Source organism: Camponotus vicinus, unplaced genomic scaffold (assembly GCF_025532165.1).
Source record: "Camponotus vicinus isolate PSW18456_S1 unplaced genomic scaffold, iyCamVici1.0 SCAF_4, whole genome shotgun sequence".
NCBI classification, from domain to species: domain Eukaryota; kingdom Metazoa; phylum Arthropoda; class Insecta; order Hymenoptera; family Formicidae; genus Camponotus; species Camponotus vicinus.
Genome location: NW_028141976.1, coordinates 5,424,797 through 5,440,900, shown reverse-complemented (window position 1 = coordinate 5,440,900; position 16,104 = coordinate 5,424,797). Strand labels below are relative to the sequence as shown.

The window sequence follows — 16,104 nt, the reverse complement described above, 5'->3', positions numbered from 1 at the left end:
TTTACATCGATCGGATCGAGCGATAAAATAACCTTGCATTTTTACATTTGCGGCGATTCTCTAACTCGTGTTTTTCAATTGTCGAATAACAATTTTTTGTCATTATTTATTATATACGTTCAAATTACAAAGTCCCTTTCGCAGTTTTTCTAATCGCTGCCGATTGCTTTAAAAATTTTAATTAATTAATAAAATGCTTTAAAAAATTTCTAATTAATTAAATAAATAATTTAATCAATAAAATTGTTAATTAATTAATAAAATTCTTTAACTGTATATGTTATAATGCTATAATTTTTTACTATATATAAGTTTACAAAAAAAAGTATTTAAAAAGAAAAAATTTTTCGAGATAAATTTTTTATGAATTACAGAAGTTAATCCAAAGAGGGTAATTCATCATGAAGGCCATTTCTTGAACATTCAGTTTGAAGTATCGAGAAGAGTCACCCACAGATTGACGTCAGAGATCATGAAAATTTTTTTGACCGAAGTATTGGGTTACACCGGCATTGGCATTATCGATAAGGATGACAAATTCAACGCATCCGAGGTCTTCGAGAGACTATCCGAGAAGCCGACGTACAATGGACACAAAATGTATGATAAATGATCGTAATTAATGCTACTTTATGCAATCAATGATTCTGGTCTCCTTGATTTCTTGAATGTTTTATTTTATCTACCTTTTTACTTTTTGTATCACAAACATGATTATAATAGCTTTTCGATCATTAGCTTTTCAACGAGCGTAAATAGCATTAAATACTAGTATTGAATCATAATAAGTATTGAATTTCTAACATAATTGCAGGAAGTGAATAGAATTTATAATTTTGATATGTATATTTAATTTATGAAAATACATCTCTCATACTATAGTAAATATCTGCAACATTTAATTAATGATCGAAAATATCTACTATGTTGATTGCAAATGTATGCTTTGCTGAGCGATTATATTTTGCCTCAGCTTTTTCTAGCAAATAATCAGCATGCACATACTAATAGAATGTATACATGTATATTTACCAATACTATATTAAGTTTCTCTCTTTAATATTTATATTAACAATTATATATGTTTAATATTTATATTAATTGAAATATTATATTAATATTATACTAATTAAAATATTTATATTAATATTTATACCAAGCTTCTCAATCATTTAATAATATTTGTTTGTGTGCAAATCAGAACAATGTATCTATCTTGACATATTTCAATTGTTGAGACGTATCCAATTATTGCGAGATGTGACGATATATATATATTATGTCACAATACAATATATAAAGTTAATTATTAATATTTAGCTGTTACATAAATGCAAAATAGAAAAGTCAAGTCACTTCAAATTTAATATCTTCTTTTGTTGCAATAAACAATAAACAATTTAATTTATATAAATTATTAGATGATGACATATTTTTGATATTCTTTCATCAGATACATAGATGTTGTCAGAATATCAAATCGAACAAATAGCTAAATAAATTTGCGACTTTGCGATCTTTAAATTTAACAGAGGAATATACGCGTTTGAATCGGACAATTATCGGATAATTAATTCTCTTTTCGATAACAGAGTTCCAGAAACGATGGTGAACATGGAAGTGTGGATTCCGCCGCAGCAGGACACGTCGCCGCTGCTGAGTAAATACAACGTGAAAGAATGTGGCTCGATAGCGCCACCGGGACACTTTGGTTGGTTCGTTCCGAATGCGTTAGCCGGACTCAGTGAGAGCTGGGTAATTTTCTCCAAATTGGAAACCGCCAGCAGGTTCGCCATCGACGAGGCGTATCTGCCGATCATCAAGAATTCCACGATGAATCCGGATACGAGGGATTATTATTGCCGCGAAGTCTTTTGCCAGCACGGGATGTATATCCCGGAACAATGTCAAAGTCAAGGACAGCGGAGGACGCCAAAATGCGCGCTGCTGCTAGCCGAATACCCAGACGTTACGCTCTTTGTGAAGGAGCACATCGATCAGATGAAGCTCTACGTCAAGGTGGCGTGGGTGGGTCCGAATCTCAGATATTTGACCAAGAACTTGACCAGGGAGTACATGCTATCCGCACGAAACTCATCTTTCATTGAGAATAAGTACGATTGATTTTGTACACTGAGAAAAAAAATTATGTTGAATCAACAACATCATATAATATATAATTGAAATTTATCTTCTATTAATTCAATAACATTATTAATCAAATCAGTATCATGACGTATTGATTTGATTGATGATGTTATTGAATTAATAAAATAAATTCCAATTACACTGGTGTTGTTGATTCAACATTATTTTTTTCTTAGTATATAATATGTAATTTTGTCAAAACAATCAATATTAATAAATAAAAAATGAGATTTTTTGAGTTTCATAAAAATTTCTTTCAGATCGCTGGTGATTTTACACTATTCGCCCAGTAGTGTGATTCCGAATGAGAAGGAATTTACAACGATAGATTTTCCACATTGCGGTGCGAAAGAGTCGATCAGCTGTGCCTACGAATCGAACAGACTAACGAAGTTAGTATGGGATAGGTTGGAATTGATCGCGAAAATGGCTTTTCAATCGATCAGTCGCGCAAAGTTTAGCCGAGAGATGTACGAGAATTTGATCGCGCGACGTACATGGGCAGCGAGTAATGTTTCGGACGAAGAAATCGCCTGTGACTGGTTGAAAGAGAATCTGAATTATACCTTGACGGAATGGAAGCCCAGCAACGACCATAAAAACACCTTATTTGTTGGCGGAATATTTCCCATGACTGGGGACTCATACATGGCCAAATCGATTGTGATCGCCGCTAAGATGGCGAAAGAAGTTATCAACGTTAACAACACTCTGCTGAGAGATTACAACTTTACCCTGCTGGCCAACGATGGCCAATGTAAATCGGACATGGTAATGAAGTCCTTTATCGATTATATCGTACACAATCATTATCAGAAGCTGGTCGGTGTATTGGGACCGGCTTGCTCGGAAACTGTGGAGCCATTGGTCGGAGTGTCGAAGCATTATAAAACAGTGATTATTAGCTACAGTGCCGAAGGATCCAGTTTCGACGACCGCAGCAAATATCCGTACTTCTTCAGGACTATCGGCGAGAACAGGCAATACAAGTATGTCTATCTGCAGCTTTTGCAGAAGCTGGGCTGGCATCGAGTCGCTTCCTTGACGGAAGATGGACAAAAGTACACCGAATATATATCATACATGCAGGACCTGCTCAGAGATAATGGCATCGCTTTCGTGGCAAATGTCAAGTTTCCAAGAGAGCGAGAAGTCGACGTTATGACGAATGTATGTTTAATTTATGAAAAATGTTGTGCAATAACTAAATAAAGGCTAACGTAATAAAGATTCATAAAAAAATTGCCGATTTAAATAAATTTTCAATTTATTTAAATGACGTACACGATACTTGTACAAATAGAAATCGTGAAATTAATTTTAATAACATTTATGCGAAGATGAATCACCATAAATTATAATAACTATTAATTTTCAGTACCTAAAAGATTTGAAAGAAAAACGAGCAAGAATTATTATCGCAGATGTGTACGGTGAGGTAGCTCGTCAGGTTATGTGCGAAGCATATAAATTGGAGATGACAGCTGTTCAGGTAATAATCACATCACTTTGTGCTCGTTATTTACGAATAAATTATAAAAATATAATTAAAGATAATTCAGCAATTTCAACGATTTAATTTTTTTGTCAAAGGGCTACGTCTGGTTTCTCCCGCTTTGGCTTCAGCAACAATGGTATGATACCGATTATTATAATCGACAAGGCGGAAAAAAAGTACTCTGCACTACGAGCGAGATGATGAAGGCCATAAACGGACACCTCGGCTTGTCACATGCATATTTCACTCGCGATGACAGTATAATGCAAGAGGGAATCACAGTGCGCGAATGGCGCGAGCGTTATGAGAACACTTGCCGAATGCAGGATCCTCCGTTACAGCCCTCTAATTATGCCGGTTACGCCTACGATGCTATGTGGACTTATGCTTACGCCATGGACCGACTTATCCATGAGAATGAGAGCTACGTCTTCGATCTTCATAGTGATCATACGGTCAATCGTCTCACAACCATTATCGGAGAGACTGATTTTAACGGGGTTGGTTTTACAAAAAACTCCGTACATTTTATATGAAAAGAATGGTTTTGATTAAATTGGCTGAAATTGAAATATGCTATAGTTTAAGTGGTGCTGATCAAAAATTTCCTCGAGCAAAAAATCCGAAAATCAAAGTTCTGTTCTTGAATACATAGATTAAATTAATATATAAATATTACAAAAAAATATTTATACATAATGTGCTCCTTCTATAATATTTATTGATTCCAAACCCTCTCTGTTATATTATATTTATTCTTTTATTCTGTGATATTATATTTCTTATTTTATCTATTATATTTTATTGTTATTATATTTATGTATATAAAACAGGCGGTTTTTAAACTTCAATACCACCCACTTAAAAAATCATCGTATCTTTTATATTTTTGATTTTCGGACTTTTTGCTCGAAGAAACCTTTGATCAACACCATCTAAAAATACAACGTGTTTATATTTCAGTCAATTTTTGACTGAAATCACTTTTTTCATATAAAATGTGCGGAGTTCTTATCAATTAGCTTATTGCATGACGATGTAAAATGATATATAAGATGATTTATACATATATAGCACTAAATTTGCAGTAAATTTTCATCAAGAAATAACTCGGTTAAGATTTATTCTGTCTGTTATTAAAATATCGTGCGATATATAGTGAATCACCGTATATAAACGACAATGCTTTACAATAACTAAATATATATTTCCATTTTTCTAGGTATCCGGAAGAATACAATTTCTAGGCAGACCATCGAGATATTCCGTTATTAATATCGTACAACTTATCGATAATGAGACACGTATTGTTGGTAATTTCTATCCAAATATTTCGGAAGTCAAACACGAAGTAATCGGCGGAACATTGGATTTAAATACATCGGCTTTCGTTTGGTTATCGGAGACGATGCCTGACGATGGTTCGGAGCCTGCGCCGAGATGCGTTTTGGCAGGATTGGCAGAGTTACTGGATGTCTCTTGCGAAGTAGCGATAGTGATCGCTAATATCATCGGCTTCGGTCTCCTCGGAGCGATTTTAATCATTGGCTTTATCATGATTAAGCGAAAGTACGTTCATTGTAATTATTATTCTACATTTATTATGTCATAATAGATATATGTAGGATAAAATAAATATTCTTCAAGATATTGTATTCTTGTATTGTCGTTTAATTATAATGCTCTGCTACTTTTTTATAGATACGATGAAAAAGTACGACAACATGAAAAGTATATGAAGTCCCTGGGTATCGATCTATCGCAGACGGACACTTCTAGTTTAGACGTATGGGAAATTCCTCGAGATAGAGTAGTAATTAATCGAAAACTCGGAGAGGGAGCTTTCGGTACCGTTTACGGTGGTGAAGCTTTCTTCCCTGATAAGGGCTGGCTAGCCGTCGCTGTAAAAACTTTAAAAGTCGGCAGTTCGACCGACGAGAAGCTTGATTTTTTGAGCGAGGTCGAGGTCATGAAGAGATTCGAGCATAAGAACATAATTAGATTATTAGGTGTGTGCATAAAGTGCGAGCCCGTGTTAACCGTGATGGAATTTATGCTTTACGGCGATTTGAAGACCTACCTGTTGGCCAGAAGACATTTGGTCAACGATCGGAGTTACGAAGACTCCGACGAGATCTCGAATAAAAAATTAACCGCCATGGCATTGGACGTTGCTAGAGCGCTCAGTTATTTAGCGCAATTAAAATATGTTCACAGGTAGGTGGAAGATTTTCAAGATTTCTAGTGGCAACGCTAATATTAGCGATGTCATAATTATTACGTTTCTTTTTCTTTCAGAGATGTCGCTTCTCGCAATTGTCTGGTGAATGCCCAGCGAGTGGTGAAACTCGGAGACTTTGGTATGACGAGACCAATGTATGAGAACGATTATTATAAATTTAATCGGAAAGGTAAGATATTTTTAGTACTATAATTTCATAAAAGGATTTGTATTGACAAAATTTTTATTTGCCCACAGGCATGCTACCAGTAAGATGGATGTCGCCAGAATCGCTGGCGCTAGGAATCTTCACACCAGCATCCGATGTCTGGTCTTACGGCGTGTTGCTCTACGAGATTGTTACATTTGGCAGTTTCCCTTTTCAAGGGATGAGTAATAATGAAGTACTTTCGCACGTGAAAGCTGGTAATTGTCTCACTGTGCCGAAGAAAGTAAAAATGCAACTGTAAGTAATTATCTCGATGATTGTAGCATCTTATTTAGCGATTCTTTTGCTATATTTTATTTTTCTATATTTACAGCGAGAGTTTAATATATTCCTGTTGGAATGTGGACCACACAAAGAGACCATCGGCGCCGGAGATTGTTGACTTTTTGGCGACAAATCCTCGCATCATCGCGCCGTGTCTGGATGTGCCTCTGTCAAGTGTGCAGCTGGAGCACACCGCGCAACTTGACATACAACTATCGGAGAACAATCGAAAATTCTCCATTTCGTGGCCATCGCAGCGTTTAGACTCTCAAACTCAAGAATCGAAATCCCCGAACTCGCTTCTACTGGACTTGAACGGCCAAGATGACGATCAGACTTTAGACTCTCTGCTGATCGGCATATCTAGTGAACAGGACAGTTCTAGCCCTCTACTGGACTCTACAAGAGCCTCGATTTTGAAGCAATTGTGGCTCCAAGATAATTCAAATGATAACCAGGCTCACAGGTATGTCAATCTTCAACCAGGTATGCTAAAATTAACCTGTGAATCCGGCAGAAATGGTAGCGCTGGGAACGTACAGATGGAGGAAAGAACGTCCATACTGTCCGAAAAGAAAAGCACCGATAACGTGTCAGTGCTCTGACATAAGTAGATGATTTTGTAAAGAAATTGGAAACTAGTCAGATCGTCGAAGCGGTGTTCTATTAAAGAAAAGTAACTGTACAAGCTCAACACCAGAATCCAAGATACACTATGCGTGTCCTAGAATAAAGTAAGAAAGTTGACTCGAATGATTCCAAGTAAAAATGCGGATATATGTGAGGGAGGCAGTGATGCCAGAATGGTTACGCTGGCAACAGCAAATTATTTCGCATAGAGTATAGCTCGGCGTTTCTGTGGAACAGTCGGGGGTCGAGGGGCGTCGAGGAACGCCGAGCTATACTCTATGCAAAATAATTTGCTGTTGCCAGCGTAACCATTCTGGCATCACTGGAGGGAGGAAGTCTATACGCTCATTTGGTCAATGAGCGGCAGAAACCGTTGCAACGGCATCGATAACATATTCTGTGTAGAGAGCATTCACACATTTTTCAACAAATTTTTTAACAAATAATTGCTAGAAATATTTGTGGACTAGAAAAATATGTGAGGCGCAAGGGGCCTTTATCGGCAAATATAATCGCTTAAGTTATACCAAAGGATTTTTTAACAATACCACAGAAAATCGACTCTATGGTACAGCATTTTAATTAACCAGTTAAATATTCTCTACCAGTTAAAAATTCTTTCAACACGAAGAAACTATGTTGAGTTAAATGATTATGATAGCAATGGAAAAGCGTTGACTCTCATAAAAGAATTCCTAGTGCGTTTTGGGATATATCCCTGGGGATATCTCGAAATGTGCGTACTTGTATAGCGAAACTGTCTCGAATAAATTAAAATTCATTGAAAAATATGTGAGGAGCAAGTGGCTGGATCGGGAATCGAACCCGAGCTTTCGCTTTTCAGGCAACCTTCCACTGCTCGAAAATAAATGAGTTTAATACTAAGATTTTTTTGATAACATGTATATATTTTTTTACGATTTCACGACTAAATCATGGTTCATTTATGTTTATTCACACATACATACAGAGCACAGTAAACTCGATAGAAAATTCTTTATCGTTTTGTCATTTTTGCAATAATTATTGAAATATTAATTTAAAAGAATTGGCAAATGAGTGCCAGTTTCGCATAGCTAGATCATGAGATGTGTGCTCTAAGCGAATATGTGAAAGTATCTACAGAAAAATAATATAAAATATATAAAATAATCGAGACAGTTAGTTATCGACGGCAAAACTAATTTACCGGATTCAGTTTTGAGACTGACTTCCATTGCGAAATTTAGTCGCACCATCTGACCGGTCGTAGACATAAATAACACTATCACATCACAGACAAATACCTGAAGGGTTCCAAAGGGAATAGTGGCTTTTCATAGATATGTGTTTCGCGAAACCGAAAAGACGATCGACGTCAATGCATTCTTCATTCAGCAGTTCTGTCGCCTTCTGCTCAATGCATCTTTAAGACTGATTCTCGAGATGCAAGAGACGCATCGTATCATTGTTTATCCTTTGTTTTCTTTTATTTCTTGTCGAGTAATAATTTGTTCGAGAAGAAGCTAACGCATTTGAATAAATAAGATCCGGTATTTTGCGAGTGGCGACGTTCGTATAACCATGACATTTTTTCTTGCTCGTTACACTTAAAAAATCAGTGAACAATTCTTCCCTGTTTCTTAATTATCCCTTCACGAATGCGACTACACGTTTGTCGATCACATGTCACCACCACCAACACATCACAGATTAATTAATATTGTAAGATTAATCACCGGCTGACTACGTACTCGATCGACAGATGCAATTATTTATTGATATATAATAAGTGGATTTCTTGCGAAAGATTTTTATACAGAATATGTTTCTTATTAAGGGTCCACTTAATAGCATTCTTGTATAAAGTAGTGTCGCCAGATGACAGATAGCACCATATTTTGTATACATAAATTCATATAATATATTTAACCCTTTCCGGCATTAGTCGACGAAGTTCCTTGAGAATTGCTTTTTTTTATGTTCCTGCATTCTTGAATAAATGATAGATATAACGTCAAAATGTGTGTACGTAAAATATATGAGCTTCTTATTTCCAAAGTGATGATTACAGAAAAATTTTCGAATCTAGACTTGCATACCGCTTTTGAAATAAGTGACTTGTATGTAAATGAGCGTGCCATTCGTTAGATAGCAAATGCAAATAATCATGTAACTAGTTACTGATTACAATTGAGTATAATTTAAAGAATTGTTATTATAGGATTATACATATATAAAGTGTGCTAGAAAGGGTTAATTTTCAGCATCCGCTGTTCATTATGACTGAATAACTATACAATTAAGAGAGTTCATCGAAAATATTCACGTAGAGCGTCAAAGACTCCAATAGAAAAGTATTTTTAATTCTCGATTCCAATTCATAACTATTCGCGCACATTCGGCAACAACATTGCGAGAAACGTATCTATAATTATACTATATTATATGTAATGCGCAATATTATACTACGTTCTTTACATCATGAAAGGCAGTATAGATGATATTCATTCAAGCATCACTATCCGACAATCTTTCTAAGACTTATTTTATTATAGTTTTAATTTTTTTTAATACGTATATATATTTGCAAAAGCTCAAATAAAAAAGATAGACAAAAAATCTATGTAGAGATAAAAAAAATGAAGATATATATAATCAAATATATGAGATATCTATAAAACAATGCAGAAAAGTTAAGGAGTAAAAAAAATTATATTTATTTTATTATTTAAATTTTTTTATACTTATAAAAATATAGCGGCTTTTTTCAGATGTAAAACTCGCTCGAGTTTCATAACAATAGTTATGTACAATTATATATGTGTATATCATAAAGAAAGATATAGATATTATATGCCAGTATCACACACCTATACATCACAATGATTAGAAAATTAGTTTATTATTGCGCGTAGAGATAAACTTTTTTACTATTCGTCTGATAGAGGAATAATACCCGCGAATGCATCGCGATTGAATATTCCTTTGACAGATATAGACTGCAGGTTCTTGTAAAAAAAATTTTTACATATGTTTGTACATACCACGGCATATTACTAAGTCCTTCCTCTAGTAGTTAACTTTATAAAAATAATCTCGGCGATTTTTTGCCAGATATATACGGCGATTACTCCTAAGGCACGTATATACAACCCTTGATTTTACTCGCTACACTACGATTACTAGTGTTATTTATTGTCAAATCATATATATTGTAATTAAATCTATGGCGAATCTATGGTATTCGCAGCATACGTTCCTTGAGCGCATATTTATTGTGCCTTTTGGAATTAAATAATGTTAAACATGTGTGTGTTTTGTTTATTGTATACAACCTCATTTCATCTTTACATATACGTACATATATGGACATTTTTGCGTGTATAGAGTGTCTACTCCCTGGAAAAAACATGGAATTCTCATGAACTTGATTAGGATTCACTTTTAAAAAATTCTCTCTTTGATAATTTTAAACAGTTGACAATTCACCGATAAGCCAAATTGTGTGTGAATTAGGTTTAAAATATATTAATATCTATCTTTGATATCTTTATTTAAAATTATATATTTTTGTTTATATATTCAATATGCCTTAATAAAATATTAAATATACAGAACATATTTTTTATTTTAATTTTTAGTGGTAAAACATGAAAAGTTGCAAGTTAAAAATTCTTATCTTAATGAAAAAAAATCTCTATTCAGTTTGTTTATATTTGTAAATCTAGTATTTGAAATTTAAATGTTTTTTCTTCGTAAAAAGCATTAGAAAACATGTACAAATAAAAAATATATTTTAGGAAATTGCCAAAAATTCCTTAAAATATCCTCTTCATTTGGATTTTCGAATAAAACAATTTGGAAAAGCTGCTCTAGAAAACTTTCAGGATATTTTTTTATAAAATTTAAGTAAACACTCTGATATGTACAATTTTAATTTAAATTTATTTCAGAATTGGAAATGTATCACATATATATCATGTATATTTAGCATTATTTATGTTTTACAAGTAAGACTATAAAAATGTATATGCTAATGTATATTAGACAAATATGCTATTTTTGTGTATATATATTTTTATACTGATTTTTTATATTTTTCATACATATTTCAGATTTATTCTGTAACAATTATTATTCTATATTTGTTTATGATGAACTATTAAAACGTTTTATAATGTAACTACGATTTTATAAATGCAAAAGAAAGCATGAAAGAAAAATCTAAAAAATTTATAAGGAACAAATATATTCTCTAAAAAAATTACATATATGTCATTGTATTGCTCCTTTTATATGGCAACACAAACACCTTCTATAACATATGGGATAGCATCATTTAGGCTAACGGACTTCAAAATCAAGCAATACAATATCAATTTAGCTATAAGATATAAGTTAAAAGCAAAGCGATTTTTTTTCACAAATTATGCCGTTAACAAAATTACATTAAACTAAAAGAAAATCAATGATGCATCTATTCCTTTTTCTATCGAAATAGTTCTAGGAATATCATCAGCAGTTAAGTGATTTCAACAATCACCTTAGGATCTTTAGGTTCCCTCCAATAGTTTGCGCCACCATGAACTATTCTGATACTATTTATGTACTGATTCTTCAATAAATCATTCTGTATGAATTACAATTAAAAAAATTTATAAAATGAACTGTTTTTTAATTTAATAGATTAAATATAAATAAATATTGAAGTTTTTATCGGAATAAGAATTTACATGTTTTTTTAAATATGAATCAAGCTTGAATGTAATTTTTAAATAATTATATTGCGATAAATATATATTATTTTTATTCTTTCTCGATATATATATATATATAGATATTTGCGCATCATTTTCCATAATTCATCATTTATGCTATAAATAATACGTATGCGCCAGGTATCTCAGCCTCCCGCGCTATAATATCTCCATTGGCGACCGTTTATTTAGCGGTAGGCTAAAAAAGAGGAAAGAAAAAAGATTGCGACATCCGAGAAAGCTCTGCAACGATGTACACTGTAAGTCTTCCTGAGTGACAACGCATGTATGCGGGTATTCGCGGCGAAATACCGCAGATATCCCCGATAATAACGGCAATTCTGTGTCTGCTACGCAGCTACCTACACAGGTATCTTGACGATATACCTGTATCCGCTCTAAATGATCAAAAATCGTTCGACCGGTCCATTGTTTACGCGGGCATTATCGGCCCCAGTTTTTCTCCTAGCTTCTCTAAATCGAGATGAAGATAACATCGTATGTGCCGGCGAGCAGAAACCGCGGGAGGTCCGCCCGCTCTTTCGTAACAGGTCTTGTAGTGTATTCCTACCTGTTCCGACTGTTCTCAGGAGCCCGGTCATTATAATGTTAAATGATTCGGCAGAGGCCCGTGTTAACGTGCCGATGCCTCGTATCAACGGGCGTTTTTTCTTCGATGTGGAGCACGATTATTACATGATTTAAAAACGGTGAGTTGCTACAAGTATGTATTTCTTTAAGTGCAAATTCGATGATCGAGTTAAACTGGAAATTTTAAAGAGGCGTAAGGTATTTCATTAAACTTTTATGTCACATTTTTTTTCAAGAAAAAACCAAGGTTATTGCATTACAAATATATAAATGAGATTGTGCACAGAGTTATTGTATCTTTTTGATCGAGAATGATATATAAAGCAAGACATAGCTCTGTCTTAATTTTTTATTCTTCATCGTGAGGAAATTTTCGATGTCCTTGGCGATCGTGAAATGATAATTTGTCCAGTGAACTGGTTTTTGCGGAGACACGCAACTGCTTGCAAAATTATATTTAGTAGCAGATATCCGATAAGAATTAAATAATGGCCAGGCCAGAGCCAGCGAAAGCTTACTCGTAACGAAGCGAGAAATTCCAAAGCATTCTCACATTTTTATTCCTTATTTTATATTTGCATACATGTATTTGTCGGCAATAAATTTATTTAATTTCGAATATTTAAACAATTTCATATATTCGTTATAATTTCATATTAAATGTAATTAATATTATTTTCTAAAATATATTAATATTTTCTATATTAATAAATTTATTGCCCACAATTATATGCAAATATTAAATAAGGAATAAACATATGGGAATACTTTGGAATTTCTTGCTTCGTTACGAATAAGATTTCACTGGCCTCATCATTATTTAATTCTTATTTAATATCTATTAAAAATATAATTTTGCAAATATAATTAATTATTTTCTAAAATATACTAATATTCTTTCATTGATAATAATTTATTATTTTTATTTAGCATATTTATACGTTATAATAGAATATATAATTTTAATAATGTGACTCTATAATTCGGGATAAGGAAAATTTGCAAACAAATGTAATTTATAAAATTAATGCTAAAATGAAGAATCTCTACAAAACTGAAAAGTACGACTTGCGATTGCAGTGTCACATTCGCTGCTATGAGCAACGAAGATTATTAATTCTCTGCAACGTGCACGTGACGTAACTCGATTGTAACGCGTGTTGTCTAGTGCCTAACAGGTCTTAACACGGTATTACAGCACGTGACCATTGTGTCACGATCAAGCATCAACCATTTCTGATTGCGGTCTGGCGATAATCTCTTCATTCGATGACATTTTGCTGTCAGCAAATCTCTCGGATTTTGTCTTCCCACTAACTATAATTAATATCTTGAATCTGTTGCCTAAGTTTATTCAATTTAATCTACTCTGGACATACATTATTTTTGAACACAATATGGATGCAACATATAGATATGACGAGATTAGAGTAGAATATTATTTGTAAAATACTTTGTAAAAAATTTTCAAGTAATGTTTATATATAATTAGAAATATTATATTTTAATTTTCATTTCCACGGAAGCTTTTCTTAAAAAAAAAATGAATTTTCTGAAAAAGATTTAAAGAAATTAGACATTAAAATTTTTTCTTAGAATATATAAATGCTTCTCTAGATACGATTGTTATATTTATTGTTAGCATGGAAAATATATGAGATGACGTGCAATGATGACCGGAAAATGATTGAGAAATAAATGTCAATAAATATCAATAAATGTACTTAAAGCTTAATGCGCACCAATAATCGAATATACTTTAATCTCCCGCTCCTCTTCTTCCCGAAAGAGAAAATCAACTTCGCATTGGCTTGCACGTAACACATTCTTACGTAAGAATGTGCAGGCGTTCATGGTTATCTGATTGTTCTCCATAGAGCTGACCAGAAATCATTTCTCGAAAGTTATGCGACCGTCATTACAATAAAATTTGAGCAAGAGAGAAGATATAGAGAAGAAGACAAAGAGAGAACGAAATAGCAGATACAGGATCGCTGCTCTGGCACTACATCGAAGGATTTTGCAACAGGGATTGTCACGTTATTCTTGATCCCGTGGGCCATAGTCTGTGATTAACGAGGAAACGAAATTGATTCGTTATACCGTTCCCTATTTTGCCTCATTGCAATCTGATTTCACAAAAAATTTGATTGCATCTTGGATGACGTGTCGACCTGTCAGACCACGCGAGCTCTGTCTCCGTCTCTAGAATTATACGCAGGTAACGTCGGCGGCTTGTGTCCTACGCGATATCTCCCAGACAGCAATAACCGCGGGTGCTTTCCCTCATTGTGTGCAAATAGTCATTAACCTCGCGAATACATCGTAGCGTTCCTTATTAACATTACTAATTACACATGGCGGTTGACCGTAATTCGAGTTTTTGCCACGAAATTCCTCGATCTCCTTGAATATTCCTTCATTTCCGACTCACTAAACTCTTATGTTTAAACTCTTAATTTGACAAAAAAATTTCATAAAGAAATCAACAAAATTTTGAATAATAAATTCATGTAAATAACAAATATATCTTTACTCGCATTTTTAATATTTTAACGTAATGAGATTTTAATAAGAATAATTATATGGAATTCTTATAGAAAAATTTAAATTTATTCCGTTTGTGTCATACAAAAAAATCAGATAGACAAAGAGACATTAATGTTGCATTATCTTAATCGCGATACTATGGTTCAATATTTATTCAATTAAATACAACGACGCATTGTCGGGCAAGGCCTTAGAAAGTGTCTTTCTTTATCTCAGTAAGTTTCTTATCTTGGAAATTTTTTATCAACTATCTTTATTAATAAATAACTCTATAAAAAATTGTGACACTCTGAGATATCTAATATATTAAATTTTATATACAATAATTAAAGTTTCTTTAATAATGATTAAGTGATTTAAGTATCTCGCACACTCATTTTTTGATTTCTGCGCATACCTATCGTTGCAGAAGGTAGCGATCGCGGTACATTATCACCTCGAAGAAATTTTCAGCGATCGCCAACGCGATCAATGGTAGCCTACAATGTCGGCGTGAGACATGAGGTGGCAATGTCGACAAGTACGTATATGCCTACCACCGCGGAGGTGGTTTCAAACGTGAAATAATCACGCGTGGTCGAGCAAGAGACGTCGAATGAGTCACACCGCGTACGATATTGTGAGCCGCGAATATTGCCATCGTGAAGATCATTAGCGGACAAGTGGTGAAGAGTATGTTAATTTAGAAAAAAACCTATAGAATCAATATAGTATCTGAATGGATAATATAAGATAAAAATAAAATGTATGAATGGAGACTAATAAAAAATTGTGATAGAAATTTCACGTAGAATATAAATATTTCATAAAGAGATTTAGTTTAATTAGATATATGGTAGTAAGATATTTTACTATAAAAATAATAGGATATGTTTCGAATATTTTTCCGATAAAAAATGTTTTTAAATTAGGATTTTAATAATTACAATTTCTGAATTAATTATCGAAATTAAAATCTAATTATCATGGAAATAGGGGTTAAATTAATATCGAGGAGATAAATTAACAATGTTGGAATAACATTTTTCCGAACGACTCTCCCACGGTATATTCTTAGCTTGTTCATGAGGAATAATTTTCTTTCGCGCGATTTTCTTTCCGTTCCCCGTGCAATTCTACACGCGGCCGCCATAAATTTGCAATTAACGGAATCCGATTGCGCCGTGTCGAGTCGATTGGACACGCGTTCTCAAAGTGTACAGTGCCACAGAGTCGCTTCCTTCGGGATTTGCAC

At 33.6% G+C, this 16,104-nt stretch overlaps 1 protein-coding gene and 1 long non-coding RNA gene across 3 annotated transcripts in view; one reads left to right on the top strand and one right to left on the bottom strand.

Moving 5' to 3' along the window:
• Positions 1-10,281, top strand: part of LOC145970770 (uncharacterized) — a 32,199-nt gene extending 21,918 nt beyond the window's left edge. The window contains exons 4-13 of the mRNA XM_083097707.1: positions 375-600; positions 1,593-2,114; positions 2,409-3,318; positions 3,527-3,640; positions 3,742-4,146; positions 4,869-5,215; positions 5,348-5,863; positions 5,945-6,057; positions 6,126-6,333; positions 6,410-10,281. Of these exons, the coding sequence (XP_082953833.1) occupies positions 375-600; positions 1,593-2,114; positions 2,409-3,318; positions 3,527-3,640; positions 3,742-4,146; positions 4,869-5,215; positions 5,348-5,863; positions 5,945-6,057; positions 6,126-6,333; positions 6,410-6,965 (3,917 nt within the window). The 3' untranslated portion in view covers positions 6,966-10,281. The remainder of the gene's footprint in view (positions 1-374; positions 601-1,592; positions 2,115-2,408; positions 3,319-3,526; positions 3,641-3,741; positions 4,147-4,868; positions 5,216-5,347; positions 5,864-5,944; positions 6,058-6,125; positions 6,334-6,409) is intronic.
• LOC145970776 (uncharacterized) overlaps positions 1-16,104 on the bottom strand; it is a 48,711-nt gene that overhangs the window by 30,034 nt on the left and 2,573 nt on the right. The window lies entirely within an intron of this gene.